The sequence below is a fragment of the Zalophus californianus genome, chromosome 17, assembly GCF_009762305.2.
Source record: "Zalophus californianus isolate mZalCal1 chromosome 17, mZalCal1.pri.v2, whole genome shotgun sequence".
Lineage (NCBI taxonomy): Eukaryota > Metazoa > Chordata > Mammalia > Carnivora > Otariidae > Zalophus > Zalophus californianus.
In genome coordinates this window covers 9,587,887-9,606,650 of record NC_045611.1, presented here as the reverse complement: position 1 = coordinate 9,606,650, position 18,764 = coordinate 9,587,887, and the positions used below count along the sequence as shown (strand labels likewise).

Below are 18,764 nucleotides of genomic sequence, written 5' to 3'. Positions count from 1 at the left end.
TGTGTCTCTAGCTTGTGGCAGCAGTGGGGTGGGGGCCCAGTGTGGTCCACTTGTCAGCTTTTGCAGAGATGCAGGACCTCCGCCCTCAGATACATCATTTTCTGGTCTTTTAATGCTGGTAACTAATTCATATGAGGAAAGAAGGGAGGAAGAAAGGGTCGGAGGTGGAAGAGGGGAGAAAGGAAAGGAAGGGAGAGGAGGAGGGAGGGAAACAGTGTCTGAGCTGAACAAAACAGGCCATGGGTTTGATTGATCCCGTGATCACCAGCCCGTAACCTCCATTCTTGAGAACGAAAACTTGTGTGAGACAAGCAGGTGTTTAGTATTTTTTTGGGGGGAGGGGGTGTGTTTTCCCTTTTCTGGTACTTTAGTGTTTGTATGCAAAGCTTGAAACCCAACAGCAAGATATTAAACCTTCATGGCCACTTAATCTTCCCGATTGGATCAGACGTAACAAGTGCTGGAAAGCAGATGCTGCCCGTTTTTCTAAAATTTCTTCTACTTTCTTTATATTATTAGCTTTAAATATTCTTCTGAATGCACTCACCACCTCCATGCAGTTAAGCCGGTTCAATTTAAACATTGTTATAAAGTTAATTTTTTATAAGATGAATCAGGTTATTAAATTTAGTAAACCATTGCTTTCATTATTTTGCACAAACTTGGGCACTCTGCAGAATTGGCTCAGCACTACTACATTTAGCTAATTAAACTGGTCATCAGCCGTGGTATTAGGAGCATGAGGGATGCTATTCTCAGGAGTTTTTCCAAGACTTGAGCAGTAGGTAGCATTATTAAACTTTTTTTTCCTTTTTTTTTTTCCCCTTCATAAAACTCCACACTCTAGAGATATGGTTTACTAGGAGAGTGTTATTGTCCTTCCTGCTAAACCTTCATCTTTTGAAATATCCATGCTTTGGTTTTGGCTCCAAAGGCACTTGTAAAGGATAAGAAAATGGAGCTCTCTCTCACAGCTTTTAAAAGGAGACCCACAGGGCGCCTGGGTGGCTCAGTTGGTTAAGCAACTGCCTTTGGCTCAGGTCATGATCCTGGAGTCCCGGGATCGGGTCCCGCATCGGGCTCCCTGCTTGGCGGGGAGTCTGCTTCTCCCTCTGACCCTCTCCCCTCTCATGCTCTCTCTCTATCTCATTCTCTCTCTCAAATGAATAAATAAAATCTTCAAAAAAAAAAAAAAAAAAAAAGGAGACCCACAATGTGTAACGCGTTGCTCAGATAAGGGAAGACATAAGAGCCAGAGGGTCATTTTACACGACGCAGGTAGATGGCTGAACTATAACCACAGGCAGGGATTCTGTGAAACAGAGAGGGTGCAGACTTGTGGCTGCAGCCTGATGCTGTTATCATGTCGGGCACCTTCCTTTTTGTAATAAAAAGTCCTTTGCTGTAGGTCATTTTGTCAACTGAGATAGTGTGACTTAAACAGGTTTGTTTCGGAAAATAATTTTTTTTTTTTAAGGATTTTATTTATTTGACAGAGAGACACAGTGAGAGAGGGAACACAAGCAGGGGGAGTGGGAGAGGGAGAAGCAGGCTTCCTGCCGAGCAGGGAGCCTGATGCGGGGCTTGATCCCAGGACCCTGGGATCATCACATGAGTTGACCGCAGACGCTAAATGACTGAGCCACCCAGGCGCCCCTGGGAAAATAAATTTTGACAGGAAACAGGCATGCTCTTTCCCCACAGATTTCTAGCTGGTGTCATTCAAAACTGCTGTGAGCCCTGTCTTTGCAAGATCTTAATATTTATTCATTGTTAAAAAAGGAAGTCAGAGGGCCATCAGTGTTGTTTGAAACAACTTGGATTGTTTTGCAGTAGTCCAGACTTGTAGCCTATGAACAACCTATACGAACCTGGCAGGTATTTGTCGAATCCCACTGGGTGTTAGTCCCATGGGACACAGGGATCAAAAAGGCACAGATTCTAAGGAGTTTATAGTTAAACTGCTAAATTTGATAAATGGAGCCCCGGGGTCAGCCTGGCCCTGTGTTGTCTCCATGCCCTCGCGGCCCCTTAAAAAGATGGTTGCTAACGAATGACCAAGCATTGTGTCCGCCATCTTTCCCAACATCATGTTTTTTTCCTTTTCTATCCTCTGATGAAAATGTGATGAAAAATATTCTTTATTTTTTTTTAAAGATTTTATTTATTTGAGAGAGAGAATGAGATAGAGAGAGAATGAGACGGGGGAGGGTCTGAGGGAGAAGCAGACTCACCACTGAGCAGGGAGCCCCATGTGGGACTCGATCCCGGGACTCCAGGATCATGACCTGAGCCGAAGGCAGTCGCCCAACCAACTGAGCCACCCAGGCGCCCCTATTTTTATTTTTTTTAAAGATTTTATTTATTTGAGAGAGAGAGTGAGAGAGAGAGCCCAAGAGGGGGTAGGGTTAGAGGGAGAAGCAGACTACCTGCTGAGCAGGGAGCCCGATGTGGGACTCGATCCCGGGACTCCGGGATCATGACCTGAGCCAAAGGCAGTCGCTTAACCAACTGAGCCACCCAGGCGCCCTGATGAAAAATATCTTGATAATTGCTCTGACCTGGACATTTTACAGGGACACAGAGTCCACCATCTCAACAAGATCTTCTGGGAGTGCAGGTGAAGTCATTTTTGGCCACTTCACGTTCCCTCCATACGGCTGTCAGCATTTCATTAGTCTGATTGATGTAGCACATCAGTCAGCAAGATTTCATCCTATGCCTGTCCCCATCCAGTTTTGGAACAGCTTGGCTACAAAACCTGGTGTTTTACTTCTTTCTCTTTCCCCAAATGATGTAGGTACCTTTTGCCACTGGTGGTAAGTGGTGTAAATGGCATCACGGATCAAAATTAGTAAATTTCAGGTTATTGTCTTCTTGCCTCAAGAAGATGCAGCTTCAACCCGCTTTCATTACATACACCAAGGAGGTTGCAAACTGATGTAGATGTTAAGTATTTCAGATTGGAATTCCTTTGGGCATCATGTTAGCATCAGATTCAAGTATAGGATGTTGTCCTTAGATAATGGTAATGTGAATATCTCGGGATAAAGAACTTGGCATAATCTGAAAAATAAGTTATCTCAACAGTGAAGTTCCCGTGTGTTCCAGAGCCAATATTCACACAAATGGAATGGTGGGTCTTGTAGCTAATTTCTTCAAATTCTGGTTGATATTAAAACCAGTCAGCTCTTGGGTTGCTGCTGGGAGCAGATCGAGGAGAGAGTGTTAACTTTTCAGTTGTAATAACTGTTCTGTATTTGATAGATCATACAAATCACAGAGGAGACACAGGAACTTTACACCAAAGATTTTGGAAAGAATGGGAATTAACACTTGTTTTCCACCTACTTTTGTTATATTAGGCTCTTAGTGTAAGTTAACTACTTACTCCTCATTTTAAGAAAAGATCTCTGAGTTTCTCATGGGTTAAAGTCATAGCCCACAGCTTATAAATAGGTAGAGCTGGGGTCAACATCCGTATGTCAAACTCCAGAGTTTGAGTTTCCCACTGTGACCTGTGCTGGCTTCCCCCTGAGAGCTGGCTGGCCTCCGTGAAGATTAGATATATGGAAGATACGAATGAGTGAATTTTGCTAGACTCTTTCACATGGCAATCTCCGTAAGATAATGGTACTCTGATTTTGCGTACATATAAACAGTATCTTGGAAACAATCACCTGCGGTCATTTGACATGGCTTTGGCTGAATCATGTTGCTGCTCCCTCTAGTAGGACTGATTGGTTTGTTGCTGTGGTGCACTTCGTGTAGTCTCCCATGCAGCTTACAAGAGGTGCCTGAGAGCAATGGTGTGGGCTTTAGGCTTCTGGAATTAGACTTTATAAGAGTTCTTAGTTGTTCCACATTCTTGCCAATGTTTGGTCTGGTCATTTTAATGTTTAGCCATTGTAGTAATGGGAATGAGTAGTATCTAATTGAATCTTTTTAATTTTATTATTATTATTATTTTTTAAATCTCACTGTATCTTTACACTTCCCTAATGACTAAAGAGCTTGAGGCTTATAAAATAGTTGAGTTTTTTTTTTTGCTTTTTCTATTTTGTGGAAGAATTTTTGGAAGATCGGTGTTTTTATTTTCTTAAATGTTTGGTAGCCTTTCTGTTCAAAACATGGATCCAGAGTTTTCATTTTGAGGTTTTTCTTTAAATATATAGAATTTTTCCTAGATTATGCATTGTTATTATCAACAGAGTAATTCTGCTATGTATTCCAAAATTTGCAAGCTATTATTGTTATCATTTCGATTTTTCCATAAACTTACCTTTGTGTTACTCTTTGTTGCTTTCTGCACCTCCAGATTTCGAGGGTCGTTTTCCTCCTTCTTGAAGAGCATCCTTGAATGTCTCCTCTAGGCCAGATCTGGCCATAGATGGTGACATAGCCTCTCAGCTTTTCATTTGTGTTGTTTGGTTTGTTTAAAAATTTGTTCACCTTTACTTTTGAAGAATTCCTTCACTGGGCATGGCAGCACCAAAGCTGGCTCATCTCTTTTGGCTTTCCCGCCATTCCAGGTCCCCAAATCCTCAGTCATAGTGTCCCTTTGATGCCTTCAAGGATGTGTGCATGTGTGTGCACGTGTGTTGTTTGGTCCAGCTTTTTTAATTGTTCTCAGTGGGAGGGTGGGTGTAAGAACTCCAGGCTGCCATTTTTGGATGCGTGTAGCACAGCGCAGAGTGCATTGTCCAGAACATAATAAAAATGTTGTATGTTTGTTTTCCTTTGCAGGTCTGTTTTTTCTTATTATAATGAGTGTGAACTCTTCAAGGGCAGTGGCCATGTCTGAGTCTTTATACATGCTTATTCTTTATATTTAACACAGGATCTTCTCATTAGGTGGTGGTTATATATGGGGGACTGTGCTGTGAGCTCTCCTATGGTTTGTCCTACGCCTTGGGGATGGTGTGTTCCTGGGCTAGGTTTTCTCAACCTCAACAATGTTGACACTTAGGGCCAGATGATTCTTGGTTGTGGGCACTGTCCTGTACTTTGTAGGGTATTTTGTAACACCCCTGACCTTTACACACTAGAGGCCAGTAGCACTCTGTCCCCAGTCGTGACCACTGAAAATGTCTCTATGCATTTGCAGCTGTCTACCAGGGGACAGAATGCCTCTGTCTGAGAGCCTCTGGAGCAATGTGTGTGGTGCTCAATAAAGGCCCTTCAGGTGAGTCAGTGTTTTGCATTGTGTCTTCTAACGTTGACTTTCCTTTAAACCATAGGGTTTGAAACTGCCAAGTCTTTTGCCCTCCATGGTGCACACGTGATCCTTGCCTGTAGGAATGTCACAAGGGCCAATGAAGCTGTGTCACAGATTTTAGGAGAATGGGTAAGTAAGCCCTTGACCATTTTTTTTTTAGTTGTCAAATACACATGCTGGGATAAACACATGGAGGTTTTAGTGCAGTGCATAAAATTTATTGCTCTTCAAATAACGTTTTCTTTATTTTTAAAATCATATTAGTTTTGTTTATTTTATGAATGAAAGGACAAGCAAGCCTGTATCCATACATTGTTTATGGTGTTCATTGTCAATGTCATCTGCTTTATTAGTCAGAGGTTTGAGAATGTGTACTCATTCAGCTCATTTATTAAGAAAATAAAATGTGGTTAACGCCCATGCATACAGCTAAGAGTTTGTTATGCTAATGGTTTTTAAGATTGGATGGGGGTGGGCTTTAACTCTCTCTGTGTTTTTTACTTTTCACTTTTCTCTCTCTGCGTGGATGTTGGTGCTGATACGTCTGTGCACAAACATTTATCAAAGGCCTGCAGTACTCTTGAGGCTGAGGATGTAGTCTATCAAACAGAACAAAATCCTTGCCCTCCCTTGGGCTTACTGTCTAGGTACGGAGAAATGGACCATAAGGGATAATTTTATTTAATATTTAACACCCTGCCGGGTTGTTATAAACACAAAGAAGCACAGTGAAGCAGAGAGAGGGATGAACAGTTACAGTGTGGGCTATTTTAGTTTGGGTACTTAGCAGAGAACTCTCTGAAATGGTGATATTTGATATGAGACTTGAATGAAGTAAAGTAGCGAGCTGCATCAGTGTCAGGGGACATGCTTTCTAAGTGGTGGGAACAGCATGTGCCAAGGCACAGAAGTAGGAGTGTGCCGGAGGATTCAGGATCAGCAGGGATGCCAGTGTGGCTGGAGCCAGATGGCAGGGGCAGAGGTGACAGAGGCGCTGCGGGGGTGTCCCTGCGGCCGCAGAGCCAGTGAGGAAGAAGACAGCAGGGGTTTGAGCTAGAGAGTGGCACATGTTGGTCACTTCTGTAGCATGATCCCTGGGCTTTGGCATGAAGTATTTGCTTGTCATTCACATGTTTATGATGTGTACCCTGTCATGGGTACACTGGGGGCTATACTGTCTCTGTACAGCTTTCACCCCAAAGTGGAAGTCAGATTTAACCAAAGACACAGAAACATCAGTGTGAACCTGAAATGCTGGTACTAGGTACTAGGAAGTATGTAGTACTCCCAAATGGTGAATAAGGCCTGGAGGTGGGGGACATTTGGAGTTTCTGAGAAGGAAGCGACGGAGCTGAGATCTCAGGAAAGACCTGGGGGAGGTTGGAAAAGGTTGGACTGGGCGGAGGGAGTGGCCTGTGTGCGCATCCCTGGGAGGGGGAAGGGGAAGAGCAGGAGGAGACCCTCGTGTGGCTGTTAGTGGAGCATAAAGGGGGTTGGATGATCCTTCCCAACGCTGTCTTTGTCGTCGTCGTCGTCGTCGTCTTCTTCTTTTTTAAAGATTTAGTTATTTGGGAGAGAGAGAGAGAGCAGGAGGGGCAGAGCGAGGGACAGAGAGAATCCAAAGCAGACTCCACATTGAATGCAGATTCCAACAGGGAGCTTAATCTCAGGATCCTGAGATCATGACCTCCGCCGAAACCAAGAGTCAGATATGCCACCCAGGCGCCCCCCTCTCCTTTTTAAAAATTTTTTATTAAAGATGTCTTCGTTTTCTGAACACTGTGGAAGATTTCTTGCCATTGGAAGAAACAGACCATGATTCCTTTAGGACAGTGTCTGGTGTTCTAGGCTAAAAAGTTATCAAAGTTAAGAAAAGGAAGATTTGTTTCTGCTTTTTTACAGTATATTTCAAATGAAATATTACAAATTCAGTATATTTCAAATGAACCCTTGTCTTGAGTTCTCTGAATTCTTTAGAGTTAAATCGAAAAAAAAAATACAGGGCCCATTTTCTTTTGATGATCGTAGTATCTCTGTAATGCTTAAGTAACAGCCTATATTAGGTGAGGTAGTAATCGCCTTCAGAGACGTACAAGGCAAACAAATGGTAACACGGGCATAGGGTCTGCATCTTCGCACAGGTCTGGGAAGGTAGAAAATAAAAAGTGAAAATCCCTCCCAGGACTTCCCTTGGAAGGTAAATATTATTAGCCATTTCCTATATATTCTAGCAAACATACACATGCTGTTACATACTTTGAATTTTTTCACTTAATTAATACCATTAGGAGATCTCTTCTTATCAGTGCATGTAGGTCCACCTTGTTTTTTCACTGCTATATAATCTCCATCGTGTGCTTATGCTCCCACTTAGCTGAGCAGTGTCCCTTTTGGTGGACCTTGAGGTTGTGTTGTTTTCCTATTCCGAGTGATGCTGTCTTAAAGTTCAATCTCCTGTATTTTCACCCAAAATTGGGTCTAAACTGTCCTGCAGTGAGCATTCTTCATATATACTTTCATGAGTGACATAGGGCAGAATCTTAGCAGTGGACCCATTTGAATCAATGGGTGTTTGTATTTAAAATCTAGCAGCTTCCCAGTAGTCATCTGGCGGGATCATAGTGGTTTCTGTCCCTACTGTCAACGAGGAAGACGACCGGTATCTAGCAACAGACAGTGTCAAACCTGCCATTCCGCCCATCTAGTGTTATACTTAGACTGGACAAAATGGAATTCAGTGGCCCTAGTGATACTGTAAGAACCATATTGTATAATGGTAGGAATATTTAAACCAGTCTTGGAAGGTAATACTAAAATCTAAATGTTTATGCATTTTAAAAATTGTCTTCTTTCTTCCTTACGTAGGAGCACGGTACATCTCTGTTTAACCCATTATCACCATTGTTTGATGCAGAGAGGCAGCAAGTCCTGGGTGTTCCCTGTTTACCTGTGGGGCCTTAGCGAGCCTTTCAGTCTATTTTGTGTCTTCCGTTTCCTCACCTCTGACAAAGAAGGTTGAATGGCATGAGCATAAAGACCCACCATTTAGTTTCTCTTTCTTGCATTTGAAGCCGTACTTGGGTGTCTGGGAGTCAGTTTCAAATGACACAATGCATCCGTACCTGCTTTCATTCTACAGTATCAGTCTCTTGACGTCGCCTGGCCAGCAGTGCTCCCAGAGAAAGAGTTACCCCAAAATACTCACTGTCAGACACATGAGTAAAGGAAATGGGAACAATAACAAAACTAATACTCACATGGCATTTCAAACATTTAAATCAAATTTTGTAGGTTGAGAGTAATCTCTTTATCATGTCTCATCTCTTTGCTTCTTCCCTGTGAGCACCGTTCTACCATTTCTTTATCCCCCTAGATTATGATTGTGGAAGCTCAAGTATGGTACCAAAAGCCAGGTCGTGTTGTTGCACTATCACCATAGTGTCAAGAGTATGCAAACCTGTCTTCGTGATCTGCCGTGAACTCCCCTCGCTACCCCACCGTCAGGGAGTGCTGGGCTGGCTGCCTTCAGGCCCTTCCCTACCTCATCTCTGTGCAGGGCCTTAATCTGGCACATCATTAAATACCACCTTCTTGTGTTTCTCAAGGTCAATTTGATTGACTCCAGTTTTTCCAGCTGCTAGCCAGCTTGAGCATGTTCATACTTTATCTGGGATGAATCCTGTCGGTAGCAGAGCCAGGAAGGTACTGCAGCATATTGGCGCCTCACAGGAGACTTGAAATGATCCAGAGTTTTTTGTTGCAGCAAAAGCTCTCTCCGAAGTCTGTGGGCCATTTGGCTCAGTATTGGCTTGCATGTGCCAGGGCTCTGTGGACATTCTCAGCTTGGCTCTGGAGATGGAGTTCATGCCTCCTTCCCCAACTTGTTCTTCCCTGCCTGGTCTTTGCTTCCCTGCCTCCACAGCTCTTTCTAGAATTGCCGTGTTCCAGAACCTTCATGTCTGCCTCCAAGCCAGTGGGACATTATTCTCACGGTCACCATGGGGCATCTCACAACTACCCTTTAGTGAGTCCCTGTCATGTGCTGTGTCCCAGGTGAGGCACTTTATATCCCTGTTCAGGAGATGCAAAAGCCTGGTTTCCTCCTTTTTACAGAAGAGCCAAGGGAGGGCCCAGAAGGGTGAAGGGACCTCCCAGAATCCCACACCTGATGAGTCCGGAGGCAGGTTTCTGGCACAATTTGTCCATCTGCCCTCCAAACCCAAAGTCTGTCTACTTCATGACCCGGCTGTTCTACCACATTCGGCATCACGCATGTTTGTGACCTTTCAGGCTTTGCTTTCAGAATTGCTAGATGCTATCTGAGGGATTAATTTCAGGATTAACCCTAATTTCTCACAGGGAGCAACACTGATGTACCTTATTGTTCTAAGCAATCCCTTTTCATTCAAGACATCCTTTATAGAGTTCTCAAACCAGTTTTGGGGGATCTAGCTATTTAGTAAAATACAACTTAAATGAAAACACATTCCATATGGAATTATATTAAAAGCCTATATGTAATTATGACTACTAATAATTATTTCATGGGAAAATACCCTCCTGCTGAGATGTTTTGGTTGCTTGAAAGTTAGTAATAAGAATTAAAAACAATTAAAATTGGATAACATGGACAATATAGAAGTAAACTATCCTCTTAAAAGGCCAATCGATTTAGCATAATTTAAAAAGGAGGGACGGGAAGGAGGCCCATCATTCCCCAATTGTATTTAAATGAAGTGTCTCTGGAACTGGGATTCAGTACCTGTGTTGTTAAGCAGTCCTTAGGAGGATGTGATCTACCTCATTCGTGTCCTTAAGTGGATTACGGACTAGTGTCCCCTCCCTCTAAGACAAGCACCTGATTTTTCCCTAGGTATGCCAAGGAGCCCATATGGCTGGCTAAGTAGGAAGTTTACTTTGCTGTTTTCAGGATCGGGTGGATTCTCTTTCATTTAGCAGCACTGTCTGGCTGTTAGGATTCCATGTGAGTTCTCTTATGTTTGGGACACTGATAGATTTGTCTGAGTCCTCGCTGTGCTGTGTGGTTGATACTTTCCGTTCCTCACTAAGTTTTGTTGCTGTGTTTATGGAGGTATGGCCCGTCCCACTCCCCATCCTGAAATCTGAGGACCCCAAGGGGGATCGTATGCAAAGAACAATAGTTGATCAGGTATCAAAATGCACTTTATAAACAGCTACAACAAGATTCCAGCAACTCAATGTTGAGCTCTTAGGAGGCCTAAGGGGGGCTCCCGCTTCCTCTCTATTCTCTCACCTTGTTACCATTCCTGATTTTTAGATTCTTAAAACTTGGGAACTAAAGCTTCTGGTCCTGGGGAGCAAGGAGGTTGAATAGAACTAAAGCAGCTGGGCCTGAGGTCACCTGCCTACCTACCAGTTGTGTGCAGGATAAAAAGGGGTGGGGCCGTGGCTGGGGTTGCTGGGGGGGGGGTCAGAAGAGTGGGGGAGGCCAGCCTGCCTCACATGTGCCAGGCCCTTACTCAATCTGCTTATCATGTAAGAGACTTCACATATAGGGACTGCCCATTAGTGAAACATGGGGCCCAATGAATGTTCAGAAGCTCTAGCATCTACTAGAGATGGAGATAACCAGCAGGGTGGGCAAAAGTGGCCTGGCCTGAGAAGAGGGACTGATGGCCCTTCCTTGGAGTTATTATGTGACCCACTCCTGATTCCTCAGAATGTGGCTTGGGGCTGTTCCCCTATCATAAGGGAGGAGTGACTCAACTATGTTTAGTTTGGTGAGAAGCTTTGGTCCCCAAGGAAGACTTCAAGCCCGTGCTTTTCTAACTTGGGTTTTTAATTGGCCTAGACTTCAGGTCTTCCTAGAGACTGCTTAGGCTGACATGCCCTTGGCCAGGAGAATGCATCAGGGATCCAGCTCAGCTGCTCTCGTTTTCTCATGGGTATTTTAGCTAAGATTCCCAAGAGGTCTAGAGAAGGCAGGCTGGGTGGTCTTCACGATGCCTCCTGGGCAGATGTCCCTTGGTGGGGCAGATATCTCCAGCTGATGACCACTGCTATAAAATATGCTTTGTTATAATGGCGAAGCTTAGAAGCAAATACATCCTATGACCTTGGGTGAGTTTCTTAATTTCTCCAACCATGGTGTCTTCATCTGTAAAACCCAAATAATAATATTTATGCCAGGAGACCTAAGTAGCTGTGAGTATTAAATGCATTGACCGTATGTATGTGTAGTATTTAACATGTTGCTGGGGGTAGATTGAGTATTCAATTCAATTTTACCTGCTGCTATTAATAACAATAGTAATAATAATTTCTTATTTGTACACAAAGGTACAAGTGATGCTTACTCTTCTTAACCTCTCCAAGTGGCTGCAAGAGGAGCTGTAGGGAGGATGTTTATCAGCATGATTCAAATGGAGTTGCAATGAATTCTTTCTCTGTCTTCCTGTGTCTGGACTCTTACATTTTATTAGATGTGTATTTAGTTTGTTGATTAGTATTTTCCAGTGTAGCTCATATTAGCACTCAACTGTCATTTGAAAAGCCATCTTAATTATTTATGAGATTGCTTTTTCTTTTGTATTTACAAAGAAATACACTTTGCATATATTTAGGAAAGATGATTAAGGGATCAGTCATCAGGAACAGCTAGCGATGGCTTATACCAAAATGGTTATTGAGAAAGCAGGGAGATGAGGGGTAAAAAGAAAAGATTTATTAGTCAGAGGTAATGGGATATGCATGTGTTAGGGAGAGCGCATGCCCGGTTGATTGTGACCACACAATTTGATGCTGGCGGGACTGAAGTGTCATAATTATTCCCGTCTTCGATAGAGTTGATACTGGGGCTGTTTATCTCGTTGGAGGGAAGGCATGTGGAAAGCTAAAAGTATCACATCGCATTGCAGCCTCACTGATAAGCTTCGGAAATAGTGGTTTTAGTAGCATTTGCACATACAGAGGACTTGGTACCAACCAATGTATTAGGCATATGGGTTTGACACTTTGCTTTGAATAGACACCAGCACCCTATGTTTTCGTGACATGATATTAAGAGTGATGGGGTGGGATGCTGAGCAATAAATGGCTTGCACTTTTAAGGACCACTGGAGAAATCCAGCTACTGTTAGGTTCCCTCAAATGTACTCAGTGGCTTTATGATCTGGTGTAGCTTTGGCGTTTGTGGGAATTTCCCCTTTGAGAATAGAAGCTTTAATCCCTTAATTTGACTTATAGATCAGAGGCCTTAGGTGTGATGCCTTCTTTTATGCGATGTGTGAGTGGTGAGTGTTGTGGGGAGACAAGCAGCACGTGATGTGCCTGCCTGAGCTGGTGACTTGGCTCGGGAAAGGTGATCATCATTCAGCGCATTGTGAGTTATAGGGCTCATCCCCATTGTTTTGAATGATCTTTAGCTAAACGAAAAATATAAAAACTATTAGTATTATTAATAGTTGTAGATTATTGGGAAAAATTCATCTTAAATCGGCTGCTAGATTGGTTCCTCATTTCTTTGGTTTAAAAATTGTTTTTATGTGTAGTATTGGATTTTCAATGAATAAAGTATGATATAAATAAGTCTGCGAACAAGCAAGAACTATATAAACCGCTTGCTTAAATCAATAAGCACACACACACAAAGGTAAAGATAAAGTTCTAGAGTTCCCCCTTAGGACACTTGCGTTTTCAAAATATCACATTATTATTATCCCCTGCAGATGGGGTTGGGTATTCATATTTGTCTCTCTGTAAGGCACGATGGATGCTTAGCATTTAGCAATGAAATATCTATGTTACATGTTAAACCCATTTTGCAGATGAGGCATTGGTTGCTAGCTGGGGCCAAAAGGCTTGCCTAAGCTCACCTAGCTGGGAGCTATGGGTTGGATCTTGGGTATGAAGCCATATTTGCCTGCTCCAAAGCCATCTCATCACCTAATCCAAAATTCCTGGTGTGTGTTGTGTAAAAAGACTGGCCTCTCTTTTTTAAAGTTGTAGCCAGAGATTGTATTTGTAGAGGTTTGTGTGTTTATATGTGAACGTTTCTCTGTTCGTGGTAACGAGGGCCCCTCTGGTTCCCCAGGAAAGAGAGCTTCCTGGGTCCCTTTTGGTAATCTGGTGGAGCTGATGAAACTCACCTCACCAAATTCCCTCTCCTTCCCAGACTTCCACTTCAAGTGGTGTGTGGAGTATTTACTGTTCTACTTGAGTTGCTTATTTGACCTTCCTTGTCACAGGCTCAGGAAAGATTCTTCATTAGATAATAAATTATGCATCCCCCTCATGGACATAATTGTTGCTGTAATATTCTGAGTTTTCTCTTTCTCCAGAATGCTCCAGACTTGTGCCTGGTCCTATCCCCAAATTTTCCATTTCATTTCTCATTCTGAACATTTTGCATTGACGTAGTCTTGGGTGCTATTCATTGTTCTTTGATCACTCTCTCTGTGTCTTCATTTTGTGTTTGTTTTTTTTCCTCTGGCCACTGCTCTTGAACTGTTATCTTTCAAACTTTATATCCATTGTAACCTTTGTATAACGAGGGTTGTGATTAACTGTGGGGTTTTAAAGAGTGGAAATCAAGCATAGGTGGCTAGCTCCAAACCATCACTCCCAGTCATGTGAAACCCAAAGCAGATGCATCCTTTCATTAATATGGGGTCCCTGGAGTTCTTATTAAGCAGTTTTGACATAGTTTGAAGAGACGGATTTCATCTTGAGATGGTGTTCAGCCAATGGCTCAAAGGCCTGCTTCTGGGCACTAGGCATTTAGGCTCCATTACTTAAGAGGGAAAAAACATACTAGAGACTGTTTTCATATTTATTATGGGGCATTTACAGAGAGTCTCAGACATTGCAGGTGTTAGATTAAACAGAGAGGAGAAACAGTAAAACCTCTTACACAAGGACAGATGCAGAGATATAGCGTAAAGGGGGCAGCCAGTCTCGAGTGGGGTGGCGCACACTGTAATGGGCTAGGGTTTATTTCAAGTGTATATTTAAAATAGACTAATATTCAACTTATAATTTTTAATTTATAGACTAATTTTTAATTATAATTTATAAGGAGGCAGCCCAGTGAAGTAAAGGGAGCCTCAGCTTTGGAGTCATACAGACTCAGGATTGTATCATGGTTCCGACACATGCTCACTGAGTATCCTTGGGCAAATTGGTAATGTCTTTGAACCTTGGTTTATTGACTTGCAGAACGGTGCTAATAATTGTTCTCAGTCATGGTGAGGGGTGAAGTAAAATAACATGTATTGTGATCTTGTGATGTATGATAAGAAACATGCATTTGGTCTTCCTCCCTGTTTTTGGGGTGAGCTCCTAGAGGTGTCTTTTGTTATGTGAATGAGTTGCGTTCTAGACCCCACCCAAGGATGTGGGCTGGTTTCTGGTGGAGCCCACTGTGTGATTAGAGGGTTGGAACTTCCAGTCCCACTGCCTGACCTCTGGGGAGGGGAGAGGGGTTGGAGATCAGGTTCAGTTATCAATGGCCAGTGCCTTAATCAGTAATGCCTCCATAATGAGGCCTTTCTAAAAGCCCAAAAAGGAGGGGTTTCATAAAGCTTCTGGATTGGTGAACACGTGGGGGTCCTGGAGAGTGGTGCGCCTGGACAGGGAAGCATGTGCCCGTTGTCACACACCTTGCTCTCTGCTTCTCTTCTATCCGGCTGTGCCTGAGTTCTGTCTTTTTATAATAAACGGCGACCCAGTGAGTAAAATGTTCTGGGTTCAATGAACTGCTCAGGGTCTCAGAAGGCGCAATAATTCTCTTGTACAGAATGTAGCACACACATGGTGAAGACTCAGAAAATGGTAGCTTCAGGAGAGACTGACTTGTTCAGATATCCCTAAATTAAACAAATACTCTGAGAAATCTCGTTGGAAAATGACTCTTTTTTTTTTTTTTTAATAAATGATCAGAGTCCTAGGACATAGCCAAGCCTGTCTTTATCTTCCTATCGATGTGTCAGTTAATATTCAGATGAGCTAAGGACCAGGGGTTTCCTCCCGTCCCCAGGGGGTGGAGAGGTGGCTGTCCACCTCCCCGGTGCCGGTGGTACAGAACTGGCCGGCTTTTTGCAGAGCCTGGGCTTGGTGAGGGAGAGAAGTGGAGAAAAACCAAATCTGTGAACCCAGGGCACTCATCGGGCACTTGTGCCCCACTGCTTAGTCAGCTAGGGGGTGCAGATGTGACTGGCTTTTGGAGATCCCTAAAAAATGAATCCTCACAAGTATCCACGGTGGTTTTAAAATCTATCCATTGATTCTTTGATACTCTTCTTCTTAGGAGGTGGAGCCTGATTCTCCCCCCTTGAATGTGGGCTGTACTTAGTGATAAACTTAATGAATAGCATGTGGCAGAAATGAGGGACTAGGTGGGACTTCAGGGAGGGTCATAAAAGGCATGAGGCTTCCTCCTTGGCTTGCTGTTCTGGATCACTCCCCCTGGGGGAGGCCAGTTGCCGTGTGTTGTGAAGACACTCACGCATCCCTCTGGAGAGGCCCATGTGAGGAGGAACCCGGACCTCCCACCCAGAGCCCTGTGAGTGAGCCTTCTTGGAAACCTCCAGACTCGTCAAGCCTGCAGGTGACTTCTCGCTGTCAGATTGACAGCGACCTCATGAAAGAGCTTGAGTTAGACCCACTCAGGATTCCTGACCTGTAGAAACTTAGTGAGGTAAGAAATGCTTACCATTCTAAACCACAGTGCTTTGGGGAAGTGTGTTGCATAGCAATGGATAACATCCATGGGGGCCATGACTTCAAGGGCAGAAGGATCTCTGGGGAGGAACTGGGCAGTGAGTTCAGAGGACAAGACCTGAACACTCGCCCAGTGATTGCTTCCAAATGCAAGTTCTTAGGGTGGTGTCAACTGTCTGGTCATCTCTTTGACCTCTTTCCGATGTGCAGACCATTCACACAGCCTCCCTGAGCAGCTCCTCCAACTTTGGCTTGTACTCTTCCAGTGATGGGTAATCTCCTCCCTCCCCAGGCAGCCCTCCTATTTCTGTGCACCTCTCAATTACAGAGCTCTCTCTCATATTGAAGGCAGCATCTTTCTCCGAGTGTCTCCTACCCACCAGCCTTGGTCCTGTCTTCTGAGTTTCCCTGGGCTGCCTTCTCATCAGAATCTGCCAGATGCCCACATCTCTCAAATTCCCTAAATAATAAATCAAAAGTTATTGACGACATCGGGTTACTAAAAGTTGGCGGTCAGGCTGGGCCCTCTCCTCGCTCTGCAACCTCTGTCCTCTTTTATTATTGGAGTCTGGGATGCGCCTGGTAAGGCTTGGCAGCTGGGGAGAGCTCCGTCTGTTCCAGCATCCTTTAGCGGGCAGCAGATGCGGAGCCCAGACCTGCTTTGCCTTCCCTGGAGTTAATGAATCAGTGTGAATGAAGTGCACAGTCTCCTTTTAAATGACTAAAGAACACTGCGCTCATTTACCCAGCAATTCTCCGAGTCTAATTGTTCCAACTACAATGTGATCTGTAAACTGGGTAGCTGGGAGAAACTTCAATGCATCTTTGTAATGGCTTTGTTGTTGTTTATTGAGAGGGACTAATTAACTTTGATTATTGCACTAATATTGTGGCACTTTGACAGCCTTTCAGATTTATGACTCTGGGAAAATAAACAAATGAAATGCAGGTGCTGGAGCAGAAAGAATAAGTTATTACTGAACTTTAATTACTTGGAATGTGTAGCCAGGAGAGAATTAGTTGATGAATTACAGGATGCTTAAAATCTACATAAAATTGTAAGCAATATGAAGACAAAAATGAAGGGGGGTGGTGGGAGGGTGCTATTTTTTTAAGGCAGGAAGGGAGAGGACACATCTGTAATGGTCTTAGTAGTGTTTCATTGATTAATCCTGGTGGTTTCCAGTGCTGCAGAAACTTCCAAGGGCCACTCAAACCCCTTCCCTGACCCAGAGCTGCTTAACTGCAGTCACCATTGAATTTGTTTGAAATGCAAATTCTTGGGCCCTACCCCGAGACCTAAGGGATCAGAGTTTCTGGACTAGGGGCCCAGCAATCTGTGTTTTGCAGTCCCTCCAGGAGATTCTGATTCACTCAGAAATTGAGAAGCACCCCTCTACAATTCTCAGGCTGTTTGATTGATTGAGTGATTTTTTTTTTTTTTATTATAGGAGGGCAGAGGCAGATTTTTATCTTAGAAATTAGGTTTTCTCACAACCTAGTTTGCTAACTAGCCCAAAGATTTTCAGACTTTTTTTTAAATGGCACAAATATTTATTAAATACTTGTGCTTGGTATAGTGGGTGATAAAAGTTTAGAATATTGCCATTACCATAATCACTGGGTACTAACATGGGTTACGGTACCCAGTGAGCATGGTAAGAATGGTACTTTTAGGACTCATGAGAGATGCTTTCCCCAGGTGATTCAAAGCAGGATCCTTGAAGAAGAAGCTATTGGCAGGCTGTAGTTGGCTGAGATGGTGGGGGCACATTCCAGTGCAAGGAAGAGCCTGAGCCGCGGGGAGGGGGACTAGTCAGATTTGGATGCAGTGTCAGGGAAGAGGCCAGAAGTTGCCATATGAAGCCATGTCGTTCAGGACTTTGGATTCAGTTCTCCTAGGAGAATGGGCTTTATTCTCTCCATCCTGACAGCCATTGAAGGATCCAAGTGGGCATGATGTGGGTCCACACATGGTGATGCAGTAAGTTGGATGCTCAGACTGAATAGAGAGGGGAGCATTGAGGCCAGAGACCCCATTAGCCAAGCCCCAGGTCAGCAGGGCTCAAGTGGCAGCTGTGAGCCGCAAAGGATGAGACCGATGCTCACTATACTTGCTTATTTCCTGACATTCAAAGAATGTTTTAAATCCATCAACTGAGTCCCAAAGGATAAGGTCCTTACTTTTCCTTTCAAGATGCTGCTGCCGCCACTCTCCCAAAAGCTCAGCCAGCCTCCTGCCCGAGACCGTCCCTGTTTTTGGACGGTTGGAAATGTGAGTGCGACTCCCAGATCTTCTGTTGTCAGGCTGTCTGCTCAGTTTTTATTTCAGAGACCCTTCCTTTCATCTTACTTATCTTACTGTTTTGGAACCTTCCGATCGCCCCTCGTAGGGATAGTGGTGGGTATTTGAGGAGTAGACTGAGCCAGACCCTTTCACGAGGCATATCTATCCAGAATGCCATTTAGAAATAAGTGGTGGTCATTTTATAACTGCATTTGTTTGGGATGGTTCACAGCTTGCCTGGACTATAAATGTGGAGAGCTGAGAGCTAGTTAAAAGTGTATTTTCAGCTCTGGGTAAATTTGCATTATTGGTGGATGCCAGTGATCTTAGTTGTATTACAGGCTTGAGCCGCTGATTATGGCATATCCTTGCAGACCTGCCAACACAGATGGTTTTGGGGAGACATCAAAGAAGAACAGAACTAATTCTACATTACTTTCAAGGGTATGTTAAAAATAAAGTTCTTCGTAGTCATGTATGACCCACTAGGTTTTGCGTGATTCTTTTAGCCTTTACTTTTAGGGGACACAGCAAAGATGTGAGCCACTTTATGCAAGA

At 43.6% G+C, this 18,764-nt stretch overlaps 1 protein-coding gene across 6 annotated transcripts in view; it reads left to right on the top strand.

Moving 5' to 3' along the window:
- Positions 1-18,764, top strand: part of WWOX (WW domain containing oxidoreductase) — a 928,538-nt gene that overhangs the window by 43,522 nt on the left and 866,252 nt on the right. For 5 of the 6 annotated variants that reach the window (XM_027618083.2, XM_027618082.2, XM_027618080.2 and 2 more), the window contains one exon: positions 5,241-5,347. In XM_027618083.2, the coding sequence (XP_027473884.1) occupies positions 5,241-5,347 (107 nt within the window). Of the gene's footprint in view, positions 1-5,240; positions 5,348-18,580; positions 18,663-18,764 lie in introns of those variants that run through there. The other variant, XM_035724880.1, reaches the window with a different exon arrangement.